The sequence below is a fragment of the Anser anser genome (genome assembly GCF_964211835.1).
Source record: "Anser anser genome assembly, chromosome: 1".
NCBI lineage: Eukaryota > Metazoa > Chordata > Aves > Anseriformes > Anatidae > Anser > Anser anser.
The window spans coordinates 141,929,031-141,955,045 of NC_139720.1; the positions used below are offsets into that span (position 1 = coordinate 141,929,031).

At 44.1% G+C, this 26,015-nt stretch overlaps 1 protein-coding gene and 1 long non-coding RNA gene across 9 annotated transcripts in view; one reads left to right on the forward strand and one right to left on the reverse strand.

Moving 5' to 3' along the window:
• The window catches only part of AFF3 (ALF transcription elongation factor 3), a 336,736-nt gene that overhangs the window by 74,561 nt on the left and 236,160 nt on the right, over nucleotides 1-26,015 (reverse strand). For all 3 annotated transcript variants that reach the window (XM_083821502.1, XM_083821501.1, XM_083821503.1), the window contains exons 8-9: nucleotides 25,869-25,920; nucleotides 10,091-10,131 (exon numbers count right to left, since the gene is read on the reverse strand). In XM_083821502.1, coding sequence (XP_083677628.1) covers nucleotides 10,091-10,131; nucleotides 25,869-25,920 — 93 coding nt within the window. The remainder of the gene's footprint in view (nucleotides 1-10,090; nucleotides 10,132-25,868; nucleotides 25,921-26,015) is intronic.
• Nucleotides 11,608-23,967, forward strand: LOC310893039. 6 transcript variants are annotated; one of them, XR_014578660.1, is made up of 4 exons: nucleotides 11,608-19,419; nucleotides 19,596-20,864; nucleotides 21,574-21,756; nucleotides 22,175-23,967. It is a non-coding gene; the product is annotated as an uncharacterized lncRNA (long non-coding RNA). The 6 variants fall into 6 exon arrangements; XR_014578661.1 differs by having other exon boundaries at nucleotides 19,596-19,722; nucleotides 20,721-20,864; nucleotides 21,574-23,967; XR_014578663.1 differs by having other exon boundaries at nucleotides 11,608-18,432; nucleotides 19,187-19,419; nucleotides 21,574-23,967.

Genomic DNA, 26,015 nt, shown 5'->3' on the forward strand with positions numbered 1-26,015 from the left:
TGGCAGGTCTCTATGACTTCTGGGGTGATTTTTATCTGTTGTGTAAATCAGAATCATGGGATTCTTTTACCCTGCTCTCTCTCTCTCTCTCTCTCTCTTTTTTTTTTTTTAAAATTGACAAACTGTTTGTTCATTTAGAGCAGTTATGCTTGATTGTCCCAGTAAATAATAAGTGAGTGCTATTCGTGAATTATTGTGCTGCTGGATTTCCACAGAGAAGGGCCTATTCTCTTCTGTGTGAATGTGTGTGAAGAGGGAGTCCCACAGGCATGAAGAAAAGTTATACATTTGAGTTGAGAATGAAAAAGACCTTTAACATCTTTACAGCAATCTAATACAAAGGTACACTGGTATGAAAAGTAAATTTCATTAGGCAGAAAATACCTTCCTTTAAAATAAATAATTTTCCAGTTTTGCTAAAATGCCAGAAGATTACAGACTATATTAAGGATAGCATGTGTCTCATTTAAATCATATCCCTTGGAAAAAAAAATCTAATTTACTTTAAGTAATTTCTATTTATTTCTGCCTTTCAAAATTATATCATTTTCAGGTTATAAAAATGTAATGTCTGAACCTAAACTCTTTACACCTAGTTTCAAGCCAGACCTAATTTTACATCTAAGTTAAAAACACATGAGAGCACACAGTCATAATATGATCTGGCCCCTCTCTAACTGCAAAAAGGGCAGCCTACTATAAATAGAGTCCTTGAGAGAAGGAAGGTCTTCCTTCATTTTGAGAAGGATTTTGAAATTTCATGCCATTCCAGTTTGGAACCAGGCCTTCCAATTCTGATTTTTCCCATGAAACAGAGCCCCAGAAGAAAGCAATAATAGTGAAAAATAAGCAGAAAGTGTTTGTTCTGAACATTTGTGAAGAAAATGTCACCAGGCAGACCTCCTGGAAATGCTGGCTGGGAGAGAAACCTTGCAACTTTGGAAATTGAGCCATTTGAGCTTTTGACATCTCGGTTTCCATCAAGAAAGGTCCAGCGGCTGAGGAGCCCAAATGCAGCCCTTCTCATTTGGCTGCCAACAAGTGTGTCAGGGGAGCTGATAGACAGTCAGGATGAGCTGAACAAGAACCGTAACCAGATCCTGAAGCCTGAGCTGCGTGCCGGCTGTGCTCCTCTAAAGAATTCACTTGTGCAACCTTTGGAAGCAACGTGCTTTTTAGGAGCTGGAAATGCTTCCAAACTGCTGATGGCAGGTCGTCCGTGGATGAACACTGAGATAACACTACTGTACTCAGTGGAGTTATTTCAATTTGTACCACTGAAAATCTGGTCACTAAAATTTAAAACAGAGTTTTAAAGTGTGGAGTTCAGTGTAAAGTAAGAATCATTGCTAGTGTGCTCCTATCTGAGCCACTGATGAACCGCACAGAGAATTACTGTGGGACTCAGAACGTTAAAAACAATTACATGATTTAAGCTTCCATTTCATGCAGAAAAATCCCTCAATCATCCTAAACCAGAAACTTGTCATTTTTCTATTTACTTTTCACATCTACCATGAAAAAATGCTCCCTGCTGCCACAAACTACTTGGGTAAACCAAGAGGTTTGCATGCAAAGCCAATTTGTCAATGTTGGCTGAAAAGCATATAAACATACCTCCTCCTCCTGATGTCTGCATGAAAGACGTTTCATATGCACGGAAAAAGTATTCCTCTTTAACCAGCTCAAGACCTACAGCTTGGTATAACATTCCCTACCCACCAACAACTCCCAAAGATTTTAATTTGGCTTCTGTGTACATCAGGAATGTGAGGTCAAGTCCCTTCTTTGGAAGCTCCGCAGGACAGAGAACTTCTCTGAATGTAGCTTTGCTTCAGTATCTAGATTTCATTGTACTCCACAGGAAGAAAGAAGTTGTTTTTAGAGGAATGAATGAAAAAAAAAAGTATTTCTCAGATGGAGAGAGACTTTTGCAACCACTAGTACCTCCATGATTCTGGGAATAAGACCGATGGGTATCTGTAACTGGGCTGTGGAAGAGCCCCTTCACAAAATTGCAGTAGGAATTCGGTGGTCCTCAAGCGACTTAGATGTTATTGTTTTGGCCAAAAGTCTCAACCATGAGGTGACCTGAAAATAGCAAGCATTGCCAAAGGAAGAGGAGCCTGGAAGCTGACAAAAACAGTTTTGTGAATCTGATCCATTTTTCAGAGTTCTGGATGTGGGTCTTTCCCAAGACTTTCTTAGACAAGGACTTCTCTAGAGGTACCCAGCTTTTCTATGAGACTTGGTGGATCACACTGAGCTTCAGGACCCTACCAGCCTGCTGCTGTACATTGGCGTATGTAAAATAACTAAGTGGGAAACTGTTTTTTCTTCCTTAGAGCCCTGTCAGACTTAAGAGATGTTCCCACTTTTCTCTGTGAGGAAACCCAGGCTGCTTAAAGACCACACTTTTCTTTTCTTTCACTGAAATGCAAAAAATCTAGAACAGCAAACCCTTCCTCAGCAGCGGAGTAAATCCAACTCTTCTGAAAGTCAAGGAGCGAGGAAAGGATAAAAGCTTTCATACAGCCTACATCAACTCCAAGGCGGTTATGAAGAAAAAGCAGAGGCACCTGATTAGACTGCATGGGGGAGAAAAGTGTCTCAGACCATGACAATACAATCTCCTCACAGGAACATCTCAGGAGTGATTCAGCCACACAATGATCACTGTGGGGAAATCTGGGGGAGTCTCTTTCTTTGTACATACTGTCCTTTCCTTTTGCCTGTGAAGAACCGGGCTGCAGTTCTGCTTATCCTGTGTGGTGTCCTCTTCACCCTTCAAAAAGCAAAGGGCCAGCCAAGGTGCAGACTATGTGTATCCCAACTGGGGGCCAAAAGACACCATACTGAGGAGTTCCTTGCCCTCTGTGGGCACAATCACAGCTCTGTTGGGGGACTGGCTTCCTACAGAAAGTGCCCGCTCTCCCCCAGCCTAACTTGGGCTCTCCTTTCCTTTTTACCTCCATTGTTGCCTTGCTAAGAACAAAGCCAAGAGCAAGGAGAAAATGCTCTTGAAGCTAAAATTTAAAATAAATAAATAAATAAAATATATATATATATATGCCCTATATATACATAGGGCAGCGGGCAAATAGCCTTACAGCAACAAGTCAAACAGAGATGTTCAGCTACAATTTCTAAATTACCTTTGCAAGAGGCAAGAAAAAATCACTCGACTGAGCATATCATCCACGGAGCTGGTGGGGCTGGTGCCAGAAAAACCCTGTTGTGCCTTGCTGATTACTGAGCAATTAAAGCTTTAAGGGGGCATCTCCTTCCACCTGCTGCAGGGACAGCTAGCTTGCTGACAGGGAACTGAAATTTCTCCTTCATGTTGCTGTACCCGCTCTGGAGACTCCCTGAGCTCCAGCTAGAACATGGTCGACAGACACAAAAGGGTCAAAAGCCCCCCACTAACGTCATGTATCTGGGCCAGGCTGAGGTGACGCTGCTTGCTACGAAATTTCAGCATTTCTTAAAATACGGTGGTAATGGAAGTGTGGTGATTTGTGGGAACAGCATGATCCCCGGTTTCCTGCTATTAGTGCTGTGTAAACCTGAGCTCTTTTTCTTCAGACTGCCAGGAAATAGATACAAAAGTATTTATAAGATTTCACTTTTGCAGCATAGCACTAAAAATAGCACAATACATCATTCATAGTACAGGTCTCTCTATTCTCTTATCCTACTGCTGAAGAAAGAAAGGCATAATGTTATCAGCTAACTGCCCTCCCTGCCTCTTCCAATAAAGCAAGTTTCAGCTACCAGTGTTGCTATCAAGGTTAAAATCCCCTTTGTTTTACAACATGTTCATTGCTTAAGGGCACTGTCATTGCCCAAAGGGAGCATAATGTTCAAGTCTCATTGAAATATCAGAAAGTAATATCAATAATAAAGAAAACACAGAATACATTAACAAATTCACTGCCCATAGCTATGTATCCATGATATATGGGAGCGGTATTCAGAGCATCAGTTCAACAATACTTTAAGTCAGTGCTCCTTTGACCCGTGCTGATGAAGATGGACAGACAGGTTACAGAAGATTATGCCTCCAAGGGTCATAAAAATGTAGAAGGTTCCCAATTGCAAACTGATTTTTCAAAGACAATTACCTGCATGATTTAACCAGGCGGCCATTTATGCCTTCCAGGTTTCGTATCATTAATGTTTGTTTCCTCTTGGATTTTTACTGTTTCTCCTTTGCTCACCTTTTTTTTCTTTTTCTTTTTGCTCCATGTACACACATTAAAAAACTCTCTCACACTTCTTGTCCTAGGTGATTTATTCCCAAGAAATTAAATTACATTTTTATAAGCCCGTGTTACTGCAAATGATAGTTGAAGATTTGCTGAAAAAATTAATTCCTGATCTGTTGCCGTGAAGAGCCCTTGCTAGCACTGCACTGACTCTGTCTTTCAAAACCAGATGGAAGCAGTCCAACGGTATGATTAACTTCTTAGTCCCTGCAATTTCCTATTGCTCTACTTGCCCTAGATTTCAGGATTGACCTCCTGCTTCACTGCAAAATGCACAGTTGCTCAGCTTGATAAATCACATGAATACTTTTTTGATCACAGTTATCTACTATTTACTACATACCCAGTGAGGTTAATCATATGCTGAGGCACTTCATATGCTGCACGCATATACACTCTTCTTCCCAATAGCACTTTGCATATTCTTCATGCTGCCAGCCAGCAATGGGACCTGTTTTCCCCTTACCAATATTTAAAAGACCACAGTCATGCACCTTGTCTCTTTTTCACCCCATGTTAATTCTGTAATTATCCACACATGGATTCTTAAAAGCGAGCCAAAGAAAATACATGAGAAATTACTAGTCAGACCTTTCTTTTAGCAGACAGATATTTTTCAAAATGCTAATGTTTCTGTGAACTAGAACCGATCGTCTCCCCTCTAATATCTTTGGGGAGCTATTGAGAGTGCATGGGGTTGCCCATAGGGAGCTGCGAAATGTTTGGCTATCATGACAGCAAACTGAAGAAAAAATGCAGCTTAACTTTTCTTTCTCTTTCTCTAAACACCAAAGGAATTTCAGTATTTAGTATAGCAGCTAGGGCCCAAAATTGCTAAAATTCCCTGGAACAGCTCTGCTTCACCTTCTCATGCAGCTTTTCAATACATCCAAATTGCATCTCCAGAGCTATTGTAGAACAGTTCCAAACAAACACCAGCAACAGTCAAGGGAAAGCATCCAACGGTGAATGGATGAATGCTACAGATCTCGCTTGCAAGTTAAATAAAAGGAAATAGAACCCAGTTTTACAGAGATATCTATTCCTTTTTATTCCAAGCCTTCCACACAGGCTCTTTTCTGAAGCCCGTTTTCACCAATTCACAGCAGACTCCAGTAAGGGAAATAATATCCTATATGCAATACATAACATTACTCTTGTTCAAGTTCTGTACCTAGGAGGGCTAAGAAACTCTAGATCATTTCTGCCATGAGATGCAGCACCTGTCACCCTTTGCTACCCTGTACCAAGTGGGAGGGTTGCAACTGTGGGGCACCAGCATTTCCAAACAGCCTAGCTTTCACGTAAGGGATTAATGGCAAATCCATATCCCCTGTCAGAGATATTCTCTTTCTTTTTTTTCCTTGCAAAGATAATCTTCAAAGTACAAGCAATGTACTAACTCTGCTGGAGGGAGCCATGTGTTTGTTTCTACGGCAAAGAGCACCATGCGTGCATGCTCTTCTCCAGCCAGCCTTTGCATCCCCCATGATCTCAGTTCCTTCACTCTCTGCTGGGACACGGATCAGCTGTCCTGAGCCAAGGCTTCCCCTCGGCTGTCACTGGTCGCACAGACCTGTCACATCACGGCTTGCTGGCCAGCCAGCGAGCTGAGTCACTCCGCTAAGCTGACCGCGTAGCTTCGCGAGTGGAGGACTCGCACAGCATGAAAGGCGATGTTATCAAACAACTCAGTCCAACACAGAAGTATGTGGGTGACATGAAGCACGTGAGTATTTTTGCTAGCTGCCACCAGGCTATTTACGTCCTTTAGGGTATCACAAGTTTAACTGCTTTGCTTAATCACAGCTCGAGCAGATACTCGAGAACAAGAAATCTTTGGCTCAGTCCACCGAAAGTTTTAGGGCTGCTTGGACAGCTGTGTTCCCTACTTTAAATGATCTATTAAAAGTCTACATTGCCTCTTATTGTTGCCTTAATTCTTTACAGGCAGTGCCTCCCAGGCCTCATAACTCAAATGGTGTATCTCAATGTGGCTTTGTCTGAAGGAGAAGAGCCATGCTACAGATCCCGCTGGACTAATCACCGACCCCGTTGCTGCTTACAGTATCAGAGGAATGGAAGGGATTGTCCCAGGTCAACCTTTTCCATTCAGTGTTCCTCACAGCTGAGTGCTAGATGCAGGCACACACCTGTGAGAGGTAGTTCGGCAGCACCTCTGCCTCCAAACCATCTCTCTGCCTGCAGATGTGTTGCTCTGCTGCTTCTCATGACCCGTCTCTCAGTTCTGCACACCCATCTTGGGACTTGGTAGGTTGGGTTGATGGTTGGACTTGGTGATCTTAAAGGTCTTTTCCAACCTAGATGATTCTGTGATTCTATGATCAGCACTCTGGAGGACAATGGGGACAATTTTTTTGTCCCTCAAGACCTCTAATGCAACCAGTCAGACCTGTTAGGGTAAACCAGATCATGCCTGGCATAGCCTGCATTTCAGTGTCCTATCAGCGACCAAGCATGGATGGAGAGGGTATGGTTACAGGAAAATGTAAAGTACACCCCACAGGAAGGTGGACAAAAGGTCAGATAGGCTTTGAAGCTCACCAAACCTCATGAATGGAGCTCTTCTACAGTGCAAAACTGGTGTTTGTGTTGAGACGCCTTGTCTATCAGCAGCCCAGGGTGGTAAATCAAACAGTTTTATCACAGCCTGTACTGAACAGTTCAGGCCTCGATGAAACACATATATAAACCAGGTGCTGAGTGTAAGCTGGTAAGCTGGCTCTTACCAGGTGGGGTGGAAGGGCTGGCCAGCACAGCAGCACGGTGGCCGGGCTGCGCGGGTCCCCTCGCTGCCAGATCAGCTCCCACCTCTGCTCCTGGGTGAGGGCGGGCAGAGCTAGCAGGCTCTGTCTGCATCCTCCACGGTAGGGACACAAAGAGGATAATAGACTGGGCCTGTGAATTAAGCGTGTCCCATAAGTACCACCCAGGCACTGCAGGGAATGAGACAGCTTTTCCCTATTACACCGAGAGAGGAAATTCAGCGGTGGCACAAGGCTTTCCTCTAAGCATCCAAGACTCTTAGTCAGACCCACTTGGCCTGCACTACAGCACAGAGAAATAAAAGCAGCTAGGGGAATAGAAGTGCCGTAGGACCACTGTAAATCTTTACTTCATGGAAAATCTTATCTTGTACATGAATATGAGCTGTGAGTAAATTTAATGTGTGGATTAAGTACTGTGCGGTCTCCCTCATGGTGGGCTTTTCAGCCGAAAAAGAACAAAAGAATAATAATGAGTGTTGTGTTTGGGTATGATTACAAACATCTGTAATTTACAGCTGGACATTCCCCATTGCAAATGTATCCAGCAAGCAAGTGCTTCTGGGTTAGCGAAACAGCCTGCAAAAAATTAGCTTTTAACATCAGTCCTGAGGTCAGAGTGCTGGGACCAGGGGAGTCAATAATAAAATCTATTTAGCTCAGTGGGATTAAGCAGGTTTAAGAGCTGGCTTAACCACACTGCTCACTGTTAAATAATAGCAGAACGCATTGAGTATTTTAGGTACAGACATTTTTCTTAATTTAAAAGCTATTCAGGCAGTGGATTCGAGAGTCATGCCATTGAAGATATGCTAGCACTATACCATTAAGGTGTATGAGTTAAATTTTTGTACTTCTCTGTCCCAGAAATTGAGCAATCTTTATAGTTAGACCACTTTACTGAAAAGCATAATAAAATTAAAACCAAGCTGTGCTGTATAAACATTTAAGGTTTTCCATGAGAGAATGAAAAGTGAATGGGGCCAGTGCATCTTTCCTGACAAAACAGTCAGTGCATGTGCAGAGCAACCTGTCTTCTGGAAGCAGAAAAGCTGTTTCAGTCGAGCTTCTGGGTCACTAATCTTTGTGTTTGCACATAAATCTGCTGGGGGTTACTGTGGCAGTCTGAAAACAAGACTGAGTGCAGCTCACTGAAGAAATCAATGGCTACAGGTTTAAAAACTCCCCTTTTTTTGCCTCTTTCAGTTTAGCTAACTGTTAGCTTTTTAACAGAACCTGAAAGCAAAAACTGAAATGGGAACTACTGGAGAATAAATCTGAAAAAAGAATGGTGGGTGAAATTGCCGAGAGCTTGATTTAACCTGCCACCTCACCTCCCTTGGCGCTGGGACGTGCTGGTGTGTGGCCAGGCACTCGTCGCTGCTACTGGGACACAAGCACTGAGCAGCAACATCACAGAGGCAATCCCTTTAGCCAAGGCTAGGCAGACCCTTTACAGTGCCAGTTTTGGGCCCCTGCTCGATGCAGAGAGGTTCCTCACCCCCAGTGGGTCTGGGACCATCGATCCTCTGCTCTTCCTAGGGGTGACAGTGCAGGGCTGGGGGCTTGCTGACTGCTTCCAGGGGCAGTTCTGTGGGAATGCTCCTTGCTCAGCCCAGGGGAAGGATGCTGAGAAATGCCTCCTCACACTGTCACACCATTGCCCCACCACGTGTGAAAGCTGCTTGGCCTGGTGGCTGAGCTTGCACACCTCCAGAGAGATGGACACGATGCTGCCCTGACTCCTCTTTCTTTTTGCATTTGTCCCCATTACAGCAAATACTCATGTGCTCTACAACCCAGCCAGTGATTTCACCCGCATCCCATATGTTTCAGTCTGGATTTTTTTTTTCCTTAAGGGGGGCAAAAGAAATCCTAAACAAAATGGTGTTTGTAAACTTGGCAGAGGTGGGGGGGGTGGGGGAAGGTTGATAATTTTGGCAGTCTTAGCCTCAGACCAGAGAGAAATGTTATTCATCCGTGCACAAGATATAATTCAGCCTAAGTGACAGGCTCTGCTCTGGAGAAATCCTGGCCTGAGCTGGCTTCGAGAGTCAATTACTGCTTATTCCCAGGGAGGCGGGGGGCGGGGGGCCAGGCGGAGCGCAGGGGGCTGCCAGCAAGGCAGGGGGAAATTTACTCTGTGTCAGCCTGCATGACACAGTACCTCATTTGTGGATAAATGTAAATCTGCTGGTTCTTTTTCACAGGCACTAAAACGTACAGTCTCTCCTTCCCCTTCCCTCCCCCCTGTTCCCAAAACTGGAAAAGAAATCAGGACCGTCTTAGAAAGCTACCTTATATTTCAATCAATCCTCTTTCATAAAAGTCATTTAAGGTAAATACCTGTGCAGATTACGGCCCAACTATAACATTTACTATGGCCCGAATCCTGAATTCCTTGCTCAGGCCAGTTTCCCATTGAAGTTGATGGAAATTCGCTTGAAAAAGAGCTGAGTAAAACCTGAAAGCTGGCTAAGGATTTGGTCCCTTTCTTATCTGCCTGAAGCACTGCTGCAGTTCCAGAAGAAGTAAAAAAAATGAATTAAATTCCTCTAAAATACTGATCCCTCACAACTTAAGGGGTAAAAAAAGGCATTGTTTTTGTGCCTGAAATGTACGGAGTATCTCATCACAAGAGGAGCAATTCCCAGGGAAAGAATTTGGAAAAAGTCAAAAGAGAACATCTCAAAATAAATGAAGTACTTATTGCTGAAAAATGAGCTTAGATATATCTCAGCAAACTCTAAAGCTGAGAATTTACTGCATCATTCATGCCTTCTCCAGTAAGTTTCTTATCTCTCGTTTGGTATCACAACAAGGGATTCTGCATACTCTGTATGAAATACAACAAGACTGTGATTTTTGCAGTAATAAACTCTACACATGCATGACAAATCCAAGCATGCAAAATGTTTAACATCCCAGTTCGCAGATACTTTGGGGACAAAATCCGATTATGAGTTATATGCCACAATAAATAGGGCTCAACGTTTCATAAAGCAATTTATAGTTCATAAAAATGACAAAATGTACCTGTCAGACAGAACGCGGAGAGCAGATCTCTGTGCTGCCTGCTGGAAGAAAGGGCAGAGATGTTTATTTTATATTCTGACTTTAAAATTACGAGTACAATCAACACTTTAAAAAATGCGTTACACACATTTTTGTCACGTGTCCAAATTTTAAAGTACTAGCAAAGTAGCAGAGAGTCTACAGCAAAATGGACATTCCAGCCTGGTAAATGTAAGAACACTTTGTTAAGTACGCCATAAACCAGGAGATTGTCAAAGCACAGCGCAGTATTTGAGGTCTGAACTACTCTATTTAGACGGTTTTCTGCAGGTCTCTGAAAACTCTGCAGGGCTCAGCTCTCTTCCTTCCCCTCTCCCCGCTTCCGCACTCCCACTCCCTCTCCTTTACCATCAGTCTCCTCCCATTCTTCCACAGAAACAAACATCACATATTTGGTTCCTTGTGCGACGAAGCCTGTAGCTATAATTATAGATTTTGCAAAGCTTGCCAGAGCTGCCGCAGACTTTTCATGAGCGCTGCCATGTTAATCTGCTGGCAACTCTGGGCTACGCAGCACAGGATTGACCTGTTGCTGGTTTGCTCCTCAGTTTTTGCCTAGCACAACTCTTTTGGATGGGGTGGGGAGGCATGGTGCTCGTTCTTGTGTTAGCCAGCAGTCCTGGGAATAGAAATCGTAGCCTCTCAAGTTTAATAGGACTCCCAAGCCTATCCCTGAGCTGGTTTGCCACTTTATTATTATTATTCTTTCCCCTCCTTGAATCACTTCAAGCAGGGTGATTCATGACTTCAGCACAGTAACTAGCTGCTAAGCAAAGATGAAATCCATAATGTTCTGAAAATCTACTTTAAAGCCCCAGTTCTGCTTGCAGCTGCCCAGAGTGGCTCCTTCCCACTCATCCCTGTCCGGGCTGTGCCTCGCCTGGCACAGAAGGGACACAAAGCCACGCAGCACAGACAGTCAAGGGGCAGAAAATTAAATGTAGGTTTTCTCTTTGCAGCCACCAGCAAGCATGTCTCACAACCGATCTCTCTGGCTCCTCAGGCTGCAGGGGGCTGCATCCTCACCCCTGAACGTGCATCCTGGCACCCTGGTCAGCACCAGAGAGCATGAAAGCAGCCCTCCTGGCTAGGCTGCAAAGAAACGCTGGATAAAACCTCTCTTGCAGTTGCATTGACTGGAGCATTTCACAGACAGGGGTAAAAAGATCCCCTGAATGGATCTGTGCAGATCTAACAGGAGTGCAGAAGTGCTTTGGGAAGGGTTTCTGCATGATTTTGGAAGCTGGTAATTTCAGGAATAATTATGCCTCCTGGCTTACCCGGGGATGAGTGGTTTGCTGTGTGTCCCATGCCAGGTTTTCTGGAGATAAGGGCTATGCCACATCCCCTGCTGGCAGCACGGCTTGCAGGAGGGTTTTCCCTTAGCTTTCACTTTTTGTGGTGGGCGGAGAGCCCACAGGAAGAGCTGGAAAGGTCCCACCAGCTCAGTGGGAATGTGCCCATGGCATGAACCTGCTAGTTTTAGCGTTAGGAAAATAATATGGGGATCTTGGTCTTTTATTGTCTCCAATAGCTCATTCTACTTGCATACTCTTTGGGTACAACCCTGTCTGGGTCCACCAGGACACTGGGTACAGGACAGGTTTTAAGGGGAGCACCTGCCCTTCATTTTAGCAGGCTGGGACCTTGTTTGTTCTCACCTTTGAGGGGGGACTTGCTATGACAATTTCATCCCACTTCTTGCACAAAAACACAGGAGAGACCCAAACCTTGGGTTTAAGAATGTCTTATGACTTAATTTCTTCTTAAACGACCCAGACCAATGTGAGCCCATCTCCTCCCATATCTAATTACTCTCACTAGCAGGAACCTTTGGCCATCGTGGGTCTCAAATTGCCCGGCTCCCAACACTGACCTCTGCACTGTGTTATGCCTTTGCCTGTAAAGCTCTGGAGCCTCCTGGCACTATCAGAGCCCTTCCCCATGACCAAGTAACATAGACATCATGCAAGTCACCACTCCTTCTTCTCTCACATCTTTCCCTCACAGGCAGCCACTACGTGGCAGTGCTGTTTAAGCCACTTTTAGTGTTTCCTACTCTTGGCTTAGACCACCACAGGTGGCTGTGCAATGAAGCAGGTTAGAAAACTGATCCAGCTGGAAAGTAGCACTCTTCCTTATCTATCTATCTATCTATCTATCTATCTATCTATCTATCTATCTATCTATCTATCTATCTATTTTCCCAGGTCATTTGTAACCTGCATGCCTTTTCTGAGCTGCTTCCCCAGGGGAAGGGAGGCAGTGCAGGGTGCGGTGTGAGAATGGGGACAGGACTGAGGGGGCAGCAAGAAAAGGGCAAATCTGCCAGTGAGTTTGTTTTCACCTGACGTCTCTTTTACTTCTTTCTGGGGAGATGCAGAACTCAACCTGAGCAAGGTTTGTGGTGGCTGCAGGAGCAAGAAAGAGACTTCTGTTTTGTAGCCACCCTCCTCAGGGACCTTGCAGAGACCTCAAGAAAGCACACATGGACTTTGATGGTCCTAAAAGCTCCTTGACATGGGGATGTGGAGTGCCTACCACTCTTGTATTTCCCTAAAATCCCTAATTTTGAGAGAGGGAGAAGAACTGTGTACTTCATCTTCCAGTCTAGGCGGAAGCAGCTCTCAGGAGGGAAAAGGAGAGGATTTGTCTCGATTTGTTCGGAGTGCTAAACTGAGCCAGGCCATGTGGGGCTGGACTGCAGCCTCAAGTGCCAATCTTCAGATTCCAAGCTGGTACATCCAGCCGCTGACAGCCTTGAAAAGGTGATCCTTTCTGGGCCAGCAAGTGGGTTCAGATGACAGCCAGGGCAGCAGGGAGAAATGTACAAGTATTTTTCAGTGACATCATTCTATTTTTTCAATTAGCTTCTCATATTAAGTCCTTTAATAAGCGTCTTTCTTCACCAGGATGCAATGCAGGTTGCAACTCACTCCTTGCCTGGAGGTGTCACATTCTACAGATGAGACTACTGATTTCTTACTCACACTGTTTGAAAATACAGCCATGTCTGACTGCGTATTTGTGTGACCCTTTGAGTTGGTAATGGCTCCATTTCTGAGTGATGGGGGAGTGCGATTCATTTGCAAGTTTACCCTTCCTCCCTGGAGAAGCAGATCTGTTACCTGCAATGAAAGGCAGTTAGCAACTATCTGGCAATTTTAATTCTAGCCTATATTGCTCCCCTCTCCTGGAGAAAGTGAGCTGTTGTAATTAAAAGTAGTTAGCAGTTCTGTAGCAAGTATAAATACTTGTGGCCACTAATTACAGTCTGCTCTCTTGTTCCCCTGCTAGAGAACTTGGCTGCTCAGCTTAGGGAGAAATATCTGCCCTTGGTTCTTGCTAACAGTTTTATTGTGACCCCATTTAAGCTCGTTCATGAATCCCCATGGAGGGTCATGACCCATAGAAAAACTCTTGTTATAGAAATGGCTTTCTCTGATTTATTATGTTTCTAATATGCTGGCATTATCTTTGTAACAATGTAAGCAAAAGGGTGGTACTTAGTATTGTGTCCTGCCTGCACTGCTATTTTTGAATAGCTTCCTTTTGATTGTGATATTTAATTTGCATTTTATTTTACATCATTAAGAACATTACTGAGGCCAGCTCACCATCCATCAAGAAAGAAAATGAGAATATGCTATGCATTCTTTATTATTCCTGGAAGTAAGTGACTATGCTGGCTACAGAAATTAGGGATAAGAAATAATTTTCAAAGTTCAATGCTGCTGACAGAATTTAAAGACCTCCAAGAATTACCACTAAAAAGTGCTCTTGATAAGCGATTCTCCTGATAAGCGATTGTGCTAGACTCTGATGTGTTCATCAGTAATGAGTATAATCCTAAAATTTCAGTTCCTGGAATCAGTGGGCTTACTCATGGAGGGAGGGTCTCCTCAGTATGAACAAGGATATTGGAGGCCAACCCACAACATAATAACTTTAACTCTGAGTAGGAAGCAGAGGAGGAAAAAAAAAATCACTTAGGTGGCTCAGGTACTTGGGCTTGAGAAAGCAGCCACAGTACATTTGATGGATTACTCCGTTTCAGTACATCAAGAGTTGTAAATTACAGGATACCGGCTGGTTAGACTTCTTCGTCCCACACCTGAATTGGTTATAGATACATTTAGGGCAGAGTTTCATTGATCTGCCTATAGTTCATTAATCATTCATGAAAGATCCTCGCTGTACCCTAAGACTACTGAAACAAAGCAAGTTTTCAGGCAGCAGTAATCATGTTCAGGTTCTCAATCTCCAGAGATTGCATGTCCTCTCTCCATCTTTTATTGCAGTGAGCCGGAGCTTGGGAACATAATCAGCAGATATTCAGGTTTCAGTGTGTGTGTTAAATGAGCTACCAAAATTACTCAAAGTGTCACAAGTTGCAAGCTGTTGTTGAAGAGAAATCAAAGAGGAAGTTAAATACTTTCATAGTAATTGGGGCTGAGCAGCGAGCTAGTGCATTGTAATTGGGACTGAGCAGTGAACAGAATGGGTTGAATACACAGCTTGAGCTGGAGATCCAGGAGTGTTAAGAGTGGTCTCCAGATTTTTATTTTATTTTATTTTATTTTATTTTATTTTATTTTATTTTATTTTATTTTATTTTATTTTATTTTATTTTATTTTATTTTATTTTATTTTAATTTTGTTTTGTTTTGTTTTGTTTTGTTTTATTTTATTTTATTTTATTTATTTTGTTTTGTTTTGTTTTGTTTTATTTTATTTCTAAAATTAGTTGGAACAGAATTCATAAACTGCTGGGTTTACAGTCATTTTTGGAAAAGAAGCAAATGACAACTAATGAAGAACGTTCTGCTGGACTTGGAAGAGTGTCTTGGACACACTGCAGGCTGATCATGGATGCATTTTCTTTTACATTGCCCAGGGCATGATTTGGCAAATAAAAGCCAATAAACTGACCAATGGCAAACTCAGACATTTTGTCTTCCATTTTTTCTTGTCCTGTGGAGTAACCACTGTTATAATGAGAGGGCTCAGTTATTGGCAGTTGTGTGGAGTTATATCAGTACAGTAGAGATTTCACTGAGGTGGTGCAGGTGTACATAAGGTGAGAATTTGAACTATTTCTTCTGTCACAGTGTAGCAATATTAACTGTCCATGCATGATAATAAATTGCATTGCTTCCAGAGCATCTGGGTTGTCTTCCTTGGGTCACAGACTTTCCCCTGGAAAGACTCTGCAGCAAGCCATTTGTGCTCTCAGTGACTATCTCCCTTACTAACAGCCATCCACATTGCTCCAATGGATGTTGCTGTGTATCAGACTGCAGCCAGTGAACTGCAGATTAACTTCCAAGCTAGTGTTAAGGAAAGATGTAATTCCTGTATTCTGCCTTTTGGCAACCAGGCCAGAACAAACACTTTTATACTTCTTTCATGTGTCACTCTTCGTATGTCTTCCACATTGATTCTATTTTAATTTCTTAATGTTTCATTTGTTTTTAACTTAAATGCATTTTATTCCTAAGTTAGTGAAGCCATTGAGAAGTTTTGTGAATGGCATAACCTGATTGCTTACCATAATTTGAACCATGGGTCTCTCCAGAGCTTTTTTCTACTTCAGATCTGGGAGCTGTTGTGGACCTAGGGCAAAATCCTCGATAATTGTTTTAGTGTGAATCCACTTTGATCCAACCACTCACAAGGTTCTCGTATTAAGATTTGAGTTTAGCCCAGCTTTGTTTATAAGCACCTTCTTGCATTGGATGCTATACCTTTGTCTGTGAGATGGGGCTGTTCAGCCTGGAGAAGGGAAGGCTCCAGGGAGATCTTACAGCAGCCTTCCAGTACCTAAAGGGGGCCTACAGGAAAGCTGGGGAGGGACTCTTTGTCAGGGAGTGCAGTGACAGGACAAGGGGTAATGGCTTTAAACTGAAAGAGAGTGGTTTAGATTAGATATAAGGAGGAAATTCCTTATTATGAGGATAGTGAAGCACTGTCACAGGTTGCCCAGAGAAGCTACGGATGCCCCATCCCTGGAGGTGTTCAAGGCCAGGCTGGATGGGGCTTTGGGCAGCCTGGTGTGGTGGGAGGTGTCCCTGCCCATGGCAGGGGGTTGGAACAGGGTGATCTTTAAGGACCTTTACAACCCAAGTCATTCTATGGTTCTATGAATTCTCTGTGCAGACAGCTTTCACTCCAAGGCACACTTTCCAAACATGTTAGGCATCCTTCTCCATTCTTTTGAAACTCTCATCAGCTTTCAGCATTCTCTTTGAGGAGTGCAGAGCTGCACCCTGCCGCAATGACATTCCCACCAGGACTCCACACAGAGGCAACAAAACCCCTTCAGATCCATAGACTTGCCATGCTTAACGCCTCTGCATCCTCGTGGCCAGAGGAGCTGCCTGAGGAGTCCAGTTCAGGCAGTTTATCCTAAGTAATTTTTAATGTGCCTCATCTCAATGAAATACTGTGGACTCCACAGTGTTCCTACGGGTTTTGTTTTGAGGATCACTTTTCAGTGTGGATTTCTGAGGGATTTAAAAGCACTTGTTAACTGTAGCGTGAGTGTTTCTCTGTAAATTTGCAATGTAAGTCTGTGAATGTGAGTTTCACTGTCTGGTTGATAATTATTTAGGATTTACAGGCTGTAAGACTTAGAAGGGTCTCCCTTCTTTCCCCTTTTGGAGTTGGTCATCATCAGAGCCACATCTTTTAAGAAACCTTAAAACCCTTTCTGGATTTCATGATTTCTCCAGGCCTTTCAACACCTCTGTATTCATTTTTCACCCTGGGGTTTTATTATTATATTTTTTGGCGTACATTGTTCTTTCTCCTCTGCTTTGCCCATTAATCCTTATTAATCTTCAGGGGCAGCACAATCTAGTGACTTGAACATGGCACCTGGGATTGAAAGACCCAAGTGCTAATCCAGGCTTTGCAGCTGACTTGCCATGTGGTTTCAAACGAGCCACATCTCAGCCTCTGTCTCCCTGTCAATTCTACGAAGATAATAATTCTTGCTTAACTGTACCTAAATACCTCTCAGGAGCATTGCATTAAGTAGTTAATACTTGTTAAGTGATTTGGATCTCCAAATTACTGTAAAAGCAGCATGGGTATTAACAATTCAGAGAATTTTATAAATCTGTGAATGTTGAGTCTTCTGCCCTGCATCTGTTCAGATTTCTCCTGAATGCTGCCTCTTAAAAGCGCACAGGGTTTCAAGACAGAGGAGTTAACTTTAATCTTTTTCAGTGGAGACAAGGAGAAGGTCGTTTGTGCTTTACATTGGTACTTGGAAAGTCCTTGATACTTTACATTAATAAAATGGTTAATTTTCAACAATTCTGGAGGAAGGTCTCAGTCACTGCAAGCAAAGCAGTAGTCACCTTGGAAAACTTCCATTGTCTCCAAAGTAGTCTTCTTATCTAGGAACAGGCCCTGTTGCTGAAGTACTGTTAACACTCGGGATACCTCAGGAAAAATGTCAGTGTTATGCCACAGGCTTTACAGGATTTACTGGGGAGTCTGAGAGGTCAGTATTAAATGAGATTTTTTTTTTTTTTTTCCAAAAGCCCATGTATGTGAAAATGGGGGGAATACCAGCCTAAGTTCCATATATAGCAGTAACTCTGCCCAGTGAGGTGCTATGTCAACTGTCTATGAAGCATTTGTTACTACCCAATTGGCAGTGCTTGGATTGTGCTACGAAAAAAAAAAAAAAGGAAAAAAAGGAAAAAAGAAAACAGGGAATAGCATCCTAAGATGATTGAAATCAGTAGCTAAACTCCTATGGCCTTCAGAGGAGCAAGATTTTATCCTAGTTGCAGGAGGAATTGTAGCAATGGTTCTCCAGTCCCTTTTATTTAAATACTAGTTTTGATGGATGGGATGATGGCTCATTTTCCTTATTTTTTTCATCACGTCTAATGCTGCTGCTGCCCCTCTTATAATGACATTTTATTTCATTTTCTTTTCTTCATTCAGTTCTTTTTTATTCCCTTAACCCCTTTCTCTTTTCATGATCCTTTTATTTTCTGACATGTTCTCAGCTGCCTCTGCTTCTGCTGTCACCCATCCCCATGCTTCACATCTCCTTCCCACAGCTCCTCATGCTGATGAGACATCCTGCTGTATTGGGTTTATATGGCAAGGTTTTGGTAATGGGGAGCTGCAGAGGTGGCCTCTGTGAGCAGAGCCCATGTCAGATCAGAGCCAGCTGAGGCTGGCTTCAAAAGGGACCCTGGCCAGAGCTGAGCCAGGGAGTGACACTGGTTGGACCTCTGTGAGAGCAGGTTTAGGAAAGGAAAAAAAAGCTGAGAAATGTGAGAGAAGCAGCCCTGCAGCCCCTAAGTTCAGTGCAGCAGGAGGGCAGGAGGTGCTCCAGGCACGCAGCAGCAGTTCCCCTGCGGCCTGCGGAGAGGCCCCTGGTGCAGCAGGCTGTCCCCCTGCAGCCCATGGGTCCCACACGGAGCAGATCTCCACGCTGCAGCCCGTGGAGGAGCCCCCGGTGGAGCAGGTGGATGTGGCCTGGAGGAGGCTGCGGCCCATGGAGAGCCCCCGCAGGAGCAGGCCCCGGGCCGGAGCTGCAGCCCGTGGAGAGGAGCCCACGCAGGAGCAGGGGGTCTGGGGGGAGCTGCCGCCCGTGGGGGACCCGTGCTGGAGCAGTTTGCTCCTGGGGGATGGATGGACCCCGTGGTACGGAGCCCTGTGGGAGCAGTTCTTGAAGAGCTGCTGCCTGTGGGCAGCCCCCGCAGGCTCAGTTCGGGCAGGACGGCATCCCGTGGGAGGGACCCCACGGGGAGCAGGGGCAGAGAGGGACCTTGACGGAGCGGTGGAGGTGAAGTGATAGGGACTGACTGCAGCCCCCATTCCCCGTTCCCCTGTGCTGCTTGGGGGGAGGAGGTAGAAGAGGGTGAATGGGGGGAAGGTGTTTTTAGTTTGCATTTAGTTATATTATATTAATCTCTCTATGCTGAGTCTGTTTTGCCCATGATAGTAATTGCTGAGTGATCTCCCTGTCCTTATCTCAACCCTTGAGTCTTTTCCATCGTATTTTCTTCCCCTTTTTCCTTTCAGGAGGTGGAATGAGAGAGTGGTTGTGGCGGAATTCAGCTGCCCAGCTGGGCGAAACCACCCCACCTGCTAGCAGCACCCCATCCGGAGCCGAACGCCCAAGGGGAGTGAAGACGGCATGGCTGTGGCCGGAGCTGTTCCTCATTGCTCTCCTTTCTGCTTCCCTTGTGCTGGTGCTGATGATTCCCCAAAGCTGGGCTGGTACTAAAAGCTCACAAGCTGAGTGGGACAGACAGGTACAGCAACAGAGAAACCATGGGGTGGGTTAAGTAAGTACATGCCCTGTGAGATCCTGAATGTGTCAGGGGTATGTTCTCCTGTTACAGCCTGTAATAGCAGTGGTATTACAAACAACCTTAATTTGTGCTCTAAATTATCCATGGCTGTTGGTTATTTAACTGTCCTCCTGCAGGCACGCTGCAGTGAATTTTCCTGAAGGCAAACAGAGGTTTATGGCCACTCTTGTGAGGGGAGCGGGCTCAGAGGTGGTGGCTGACTCCAGCAAGGGCTCTTTCTGCGGCGGCAGGAACTGCAAGATGGTAAAACTAATTAACTGAGTTTTTGCAAATGCTTATGCAAGGACAAGGGAAAACAAGCCTGGAGACATAGGGGATAATCCCTCCTTATGCCCCAAATCAGCAGGCACTGCCGAATTAATTGCATCAGGACATGTTCCCATTGCCATCGTGGCAGATGTTCACAGAGGAACTCTAGATCACCACATGAAAAAGCAAACCAGAGATTTCAAGAAGACAGGGTAAAGGAAGACACATAAGGCAGTGAGGAAGTGTTGCCTTGGAAAGGGCGATACCAGCAGAAAATGGCAGACCTACAGGATTTACTAGAGCTATAACTTAGTCACAGCATCACCATGAAGAGACAAGGAAGATGCCCTTGTATTTTAAACTTATTTTCTAGTCTAATTTTAGAGGTGTGCATGGAGATCAGAGTGTTGTGTTTGAATTTCCCCAGATTTTGCATACTCCCAAGAGTCAAGCTGATCTCTAACCTTTTTCACTGTCATTTATGGTGGTGGTGTTCAAATTTAGAGCTTGATCTTGCCTGCCAGTGCATGACAGACATTGAATCTGATATTGTAAGATAGGCAGTGATGTGAGCCAAGTTTGGCAGGACAAGACTGAGCTCTGATTTTGTTTCATCTGACAGTTTCAGTGAGGCAATCTTGGTCTTCTTGTCATGCCTAGTGGAAGTGCAAATTTAGATGTCACAGAGATTTTAAAGTCAGAGCTGGCAAACCACAAAAAAGCTTGGCTCAGCTGGCTTAAATCTTGCTCTGGATTTTAGTTATGTTGGATACCAAAAGGATTGCCTCTCTAATACAGAGGAAATAATGGACTTATCTGAGTTAAGTAAGGCTGTTACAAAGGCTATTCCTCTGGTCTGAAAATGCACTCACATTGTAGTGACAGAGGGCTGAGCAAGCCATTTGGATTAAGTACAAAAGCACCTGAGGTTCCAGCCATTCCTCAACCCAAAACTTAATTTTTCCATTTTTTCTTATCTCTGCTTTGTGTAGTTTCGGTTGCAGTCAGACTCGCACGTGGGCAGACTTCATGAAGTAAGTTTCCCTGGCTCAGTGGAGTGAGAATCTTCTCATCAGAAAGATTTTTCTTCAAGTTTATCAGTCTACTTTTTAAAGTCAAGTTCGTTTGCAGCAAAGGTACGGGTTCCATGCTTTTTTTTTCTTCCTCTTTTTTTTTTTTCTTCCCAGGGCTGAGTGTTCTGATCTCTTTTTTTTTTTTTTTGCTCATTTTCACTTCTGATCAAGCATCAAGTATTGCACCGATGAAGGGGTGAATAAAAGGGAGCACAACACTAAAATGACTTAATGTGGTTAAAATATTTGGACACGGCATATGTGCATGCAATTAGCACTGACTAAAAATAGTTCTAATGATGAACAGGGCTATGCAATGGCATCCTATAATTTGCCTAATCTAGCTGCTCTCTCTGGATGTACCTGGCTCTGCTCTTCGCTTGGCTGATCTTTGACATCAGAAAGAGCTGTCGTAACAGGGGAGGTCTGATGGAAAGAAAGCTTGCAGCCACTTTGCCTCTTTTTTAATTTCTTTCAGAATTCATTGCAGATTCCTGCACATTAGATGGAATATTAGATTTCATATGCAGAAGTAGTGCTTATCTGGACTCTGCTAAAAATTATTCCTTCTGGAAGAAGGTGTATGCCTGACTGTTTCAGGGTAATTTGTAACTTTTTGTTGATTGTTGGTCCATATCCAGAAATTTGAAGGAAAAGTCCTGCACCTGATTAAAGAGATTGTCCTTAAATACATTCTTCTCACTTGTTTCTGGCTACCATTGAAGCACAAATTTAGGACTTAAAAAGTCATTTTCCAATGCTACTTATATAGGAACAGGGCCATGCTGACTGCCACTGACCATGGGGATGGACTTTTGCCCTGTTGCATCAGCAGAGTGGATTTGCCTGACAGACAGCCGTGCCAGAAACGTGCACTTCCCACGCTGAGCCCTGGCATCCCTCAGCACATATGTGATGGGGAGGAAGCACAAGCATGGATGTCCCCACTGGAGCTGTGGGTACAACTTGAATAAGTATTGAGATCTCCATTTCGGCCACTACTGGAGCAGTAGAGGAGCTAGGATGTGCCCCCTGGAGCAGCAGCCCACCCTGGCTGTTCCCAGGCTGTGACGGGTGGGGAGCAGCCCTGGGAGCCCCCAGGGTTGGGTGGGCTGCCGTGTTCTCCAGGGCTGTGGGTTAGAACATGCTCCTGAGACTTTTATTTCACTGCACCAAAGTGGTTCCTTGTGAACTTCCTTGAGGCTGCTTTTCCCTTGAGGTCCCCCACAGTTGGCTCTGGCTACCCTGCAGAGGGGACGGGTGAGCTCAGGCTGCCTGAGGTCCTGCAGGGATGCTTGTCCCCCTCCCTGTCCCTTCAGCAGGAGGGCAGCAGCTCCCTGGCAGACGTTGCCTTCTCTCTTTCTTTTATGCAGGGTGCAAGCAAAACCCTGTGCCTTATGTGCTGTGGGGGTATTCAGCCCCCATCTTTACCTGCTGCAGCCACGGGATATTAAAAAATGAAGAAGAAGGACTAAGGCTCTGTCTTGCCTTTTGAGATGCAGCAGGGGCTTGAGTTTGGAGCTGCGTCCCTGGGAGGGTGTTCTGATTGCTTCTTCAACTTCTGTTTATACAATTTTACAAAATTTTGGCAGGAATCAAGAGCACATACCAGGGTGTTGGCTTTTATGAATCTCATGGGATGTGAAAGTCAAGCTGACTGGATGAACTTTGGTTACATATTCCAGACAAGCACAATGACTCTATTTATTCAGACTTGGCAGCCAGAACGCAGATTGACTCTGTGGGTAATAAATTTTCACAGCCACAAAACTTCAGTGGCAACCAACCTGATCCTGCACAGAAAAAATGCATGCAAGGAAGCAGACTCGGGCTGCAAAAATATGTTAGATTATTATTCCATGTATGTGTACCAGTCAGTTAATTTTTTTGTCTATTGATTGACATGAATTACACAAATGGATCCAGGGATCTTTTTCCCCTTAAAGGAACTACTTGCTATTGCAAAATTTTCATATTGTAAAAGGACAAGTAGGGGGAAAAAAGAGAATTGTTCATGTTACAATTGACAATCTCCTTTCAATATTTCACCCAAGACTGATTTAAGTTATCCAGTGACCTCTACAGAGAAGAGCAGGGTATTATAATGGGGGCAGTTTCATGTGTTGTGCCACACTTCAAGGAACCAAAAGGCAATAACCACTACAATTCAGTACTCTGAACAATCTTAAGTACAATTTTGACATCTTCATGCTACAAAGCTTCAGATGCTTTCTGGGAGAGATGATGATGAAATTATTACCTTATGTGTTATAAATCAAAATGAATTGGCACTTTAACTTGCAGATTTATGTTAACTACCTTGGTATCTGTTAATTGCTTGCTCTTCAGATATTGATTGGGGATTAAAAAATATATTTTCTTCAATCTGTGTGATGTAAAATATGCCAACAGGAAATTTTCCCTCTGCATATTAGATCCTAAGATCACTGCCTGTAAAATTAAAACGATCAGTTTAAATGGATAAACTATGCTCATTAAAGAGGAAAAATACATTTATGTAATTAAAATTAAGAGACTAATATGTGTGGATAATGTAATTACTGTGGGCACACACACGCTCAGCTCAAACCCAGCCTCTTTTGCCTCTCCTGGGTCTGTGAATCTTGCTACCTTAATTGCTGGCACGGAGGGAGCGTTTGGGATCCCGAGGCTCTGAATCAGGCGTCTGTCTCGCATTTGGCCTCCCTCGCTCATTGCTCACATTCTGTGGGTCGGGCACAGCCCAAGTACCGGCCACAGGGCTGCTATGGCACCTGTCCCCATCTGCACCGCTGCAGAAACTTTCCATTTCTGCCTGGTGATTTCAAATGCATGCACAAAATCACCTTCTGAGTTTTCCACATCTTTTCCCCCAAAATTCTCCACATCGGAAGTAGCAAAAAAGAAAAGCGTCCCAGCTCTTGCACAGCTCATCTTCAGTTGTTTAAGAAACTGGACTACTTAAATGAGTACAATTGCTGAAATGCCAATTAATTCAGTAAGGAGAGTATGGGAATCACTCATGTACTGTTCCTATCCCTTCATCTTTGATTTCCTACTTTCTTGCTCCTGAGTTCAGGAAGCAATCTGAGATTAAAAAGCCTCAGAATTAAAAAGTGGAAAAAATGGGTTCTTCCTCTGACATTTAGGTACGTATCCATGTAATAATCTGTGAATGTGTTTGGCAGTGGGGGGGGGGGGGGTCTGTGTTATTCTTTTTTGGGGCCTATTTCCTGTTAGGTATGAAAACATGGTCTTTTGTTTAGCCAACAGGCACAATCGTTTAGGTTTGCTCCTTAAGCAAACTTGCAGGTCTCAAGTGAGGTTCTGCAAAGCATTTTGTATGGCCAGAGGCAGCCTGTGCCCCCAGGAGCTTTTTATCTGTACAGCCAAGTTTGAAAAAAAAATGTGATTGGTCCATTTTAGAGAGAGGGGACTGCCACAAGGTAATTGCTGAAGGCTGCTGACGTGATGACTGGTGCTGAGCAATGGGACCTCGGCTCTGCTGCTTGCCACGCTGGTGGCAAATGCTGCCTTGGCTCTGGGGTCTTGTGGGTGGGAGCACAGAGGAGAAAGCCCTGGGTGGACCAGCTGCACCTTGAAGCTCTGGTCACTGAGTGAAGACCTGGCAAAGCACACATAGTGAGGAGCTACCCAAGCATGGGCTCTGCCAGCTCCATGCTGCTCTTCATTAGAAGAAGAACCCTACCTCGCACCCTACCCAAAGGACAAGCTGTGCCTCCCCATCGTTGCCTCTCCCCTTCCCCACCACCCCGTCCCCCCCGCCAGCACCACCGTGTTGCTGCGTGCCCTTGGTAGTCTTCAGACATCCCTTCTTGATCCTCACTGGACTTTGCCCTACGCTGTCTGTGTGATGTATTTTAAACTATCTAGACAAGCAGGAAGAGTAATTAAATGTGAAGTGTTTCAGGATGAAATGCATTAAACAAAAAGGAAATTGTATAAATATGTAAATAATTGAATTCATGTGCTGAATCTTCTCAACACAAAGAAGCTTGCTCAAAATAGATGAAATAATGGTTTAATATAAATATGAGAAGGCTTTGACTTACCTGTTGCTTGGAATGTATTGTAAAATATAGACTTCTAATAATGAGAGTTAAAGAAAAACCTGGAAGATTTTCAGGCCTACATACCTAGAGTTATTTGCCTAAGGCCCTGAATTTCAGAAGTCTAAATAGCTCCAGTTACCCCTGACTGAAATAATCACATCTGAAGCCATGTTATATCCTGGTCTGGAGACACCTGCGAGGCAACCAGGGGCAGTGCCTCCCTCACGTGCTCCGGTGAAGGCACTGGACGTGCATTTTAATGCAAGGAGAAAGGGAAGTGGCTCTTGCCCTCTCACCCCCACCAAATCTACACCAGTATATTGAGAGAGACCTTGTGATAGTACAGCTTTGCAACTAGGGACTCAGCCAGCCATGGGAAAACCAAGATCCAGCCCTACTCCAGTGATTACAGAATAATTTGGACAAAATATGGCAGTGCTTCAAGGAGAGAAGAACCCTACACTGACAAAACTGATCTCTCCTGGCCCATAGAAAACCTTGGGTGAAGAATCTGCTCCCAGGCAGGCATTTTGGTGTCTTTAAAGCCCAAGCAAATTCCCTAGTGGCTCTGTGATGAAGGGATCCAAGAGCCCATCCAAGGCTCTAGGCAGGTCAACAGCCCAGGGGCTGGTCCCCCAGGCCCAGGTCGTGCTTGAAGGATTTGGCCTGGTCTTAATCCGAATTCCTGTTTCTCCCCTCCTTGGCTGCTCTTTAAAACAAAACAAAATCCAATCAGGAGGAGACTGATACAAAAACCTTCTGGGTTGCATCAAGGTAATAAATCAAGACCCCTGCAGAACATTCCCCACAAATACAACAGTTAGCACATGCAGTCTGGCGCAGAGCAAGAACATCTGTTACTCCATTTACAGTACTTTCATGTATTTTGATAACCTTGATGTATATTTTGAAAAAGCATTAGCAAAATATTTGCAGTAGCTCTGTCTCGACATGAAACATGCTACAAGTTACATGGTTGTTGTCTGGTTCTTACCTGGTCGTTCTCTTCTTCGTCGCTGCTTAACTTGAGGTCATCTTCTAGCATTCTGGAAAGCAAGCAGCAGAATAAGTTAATAATTATGATTTACTAAAATGTTTCAGATCTCTGAGCTACTGTAAAAAAAGATAGAAAGAAATATAT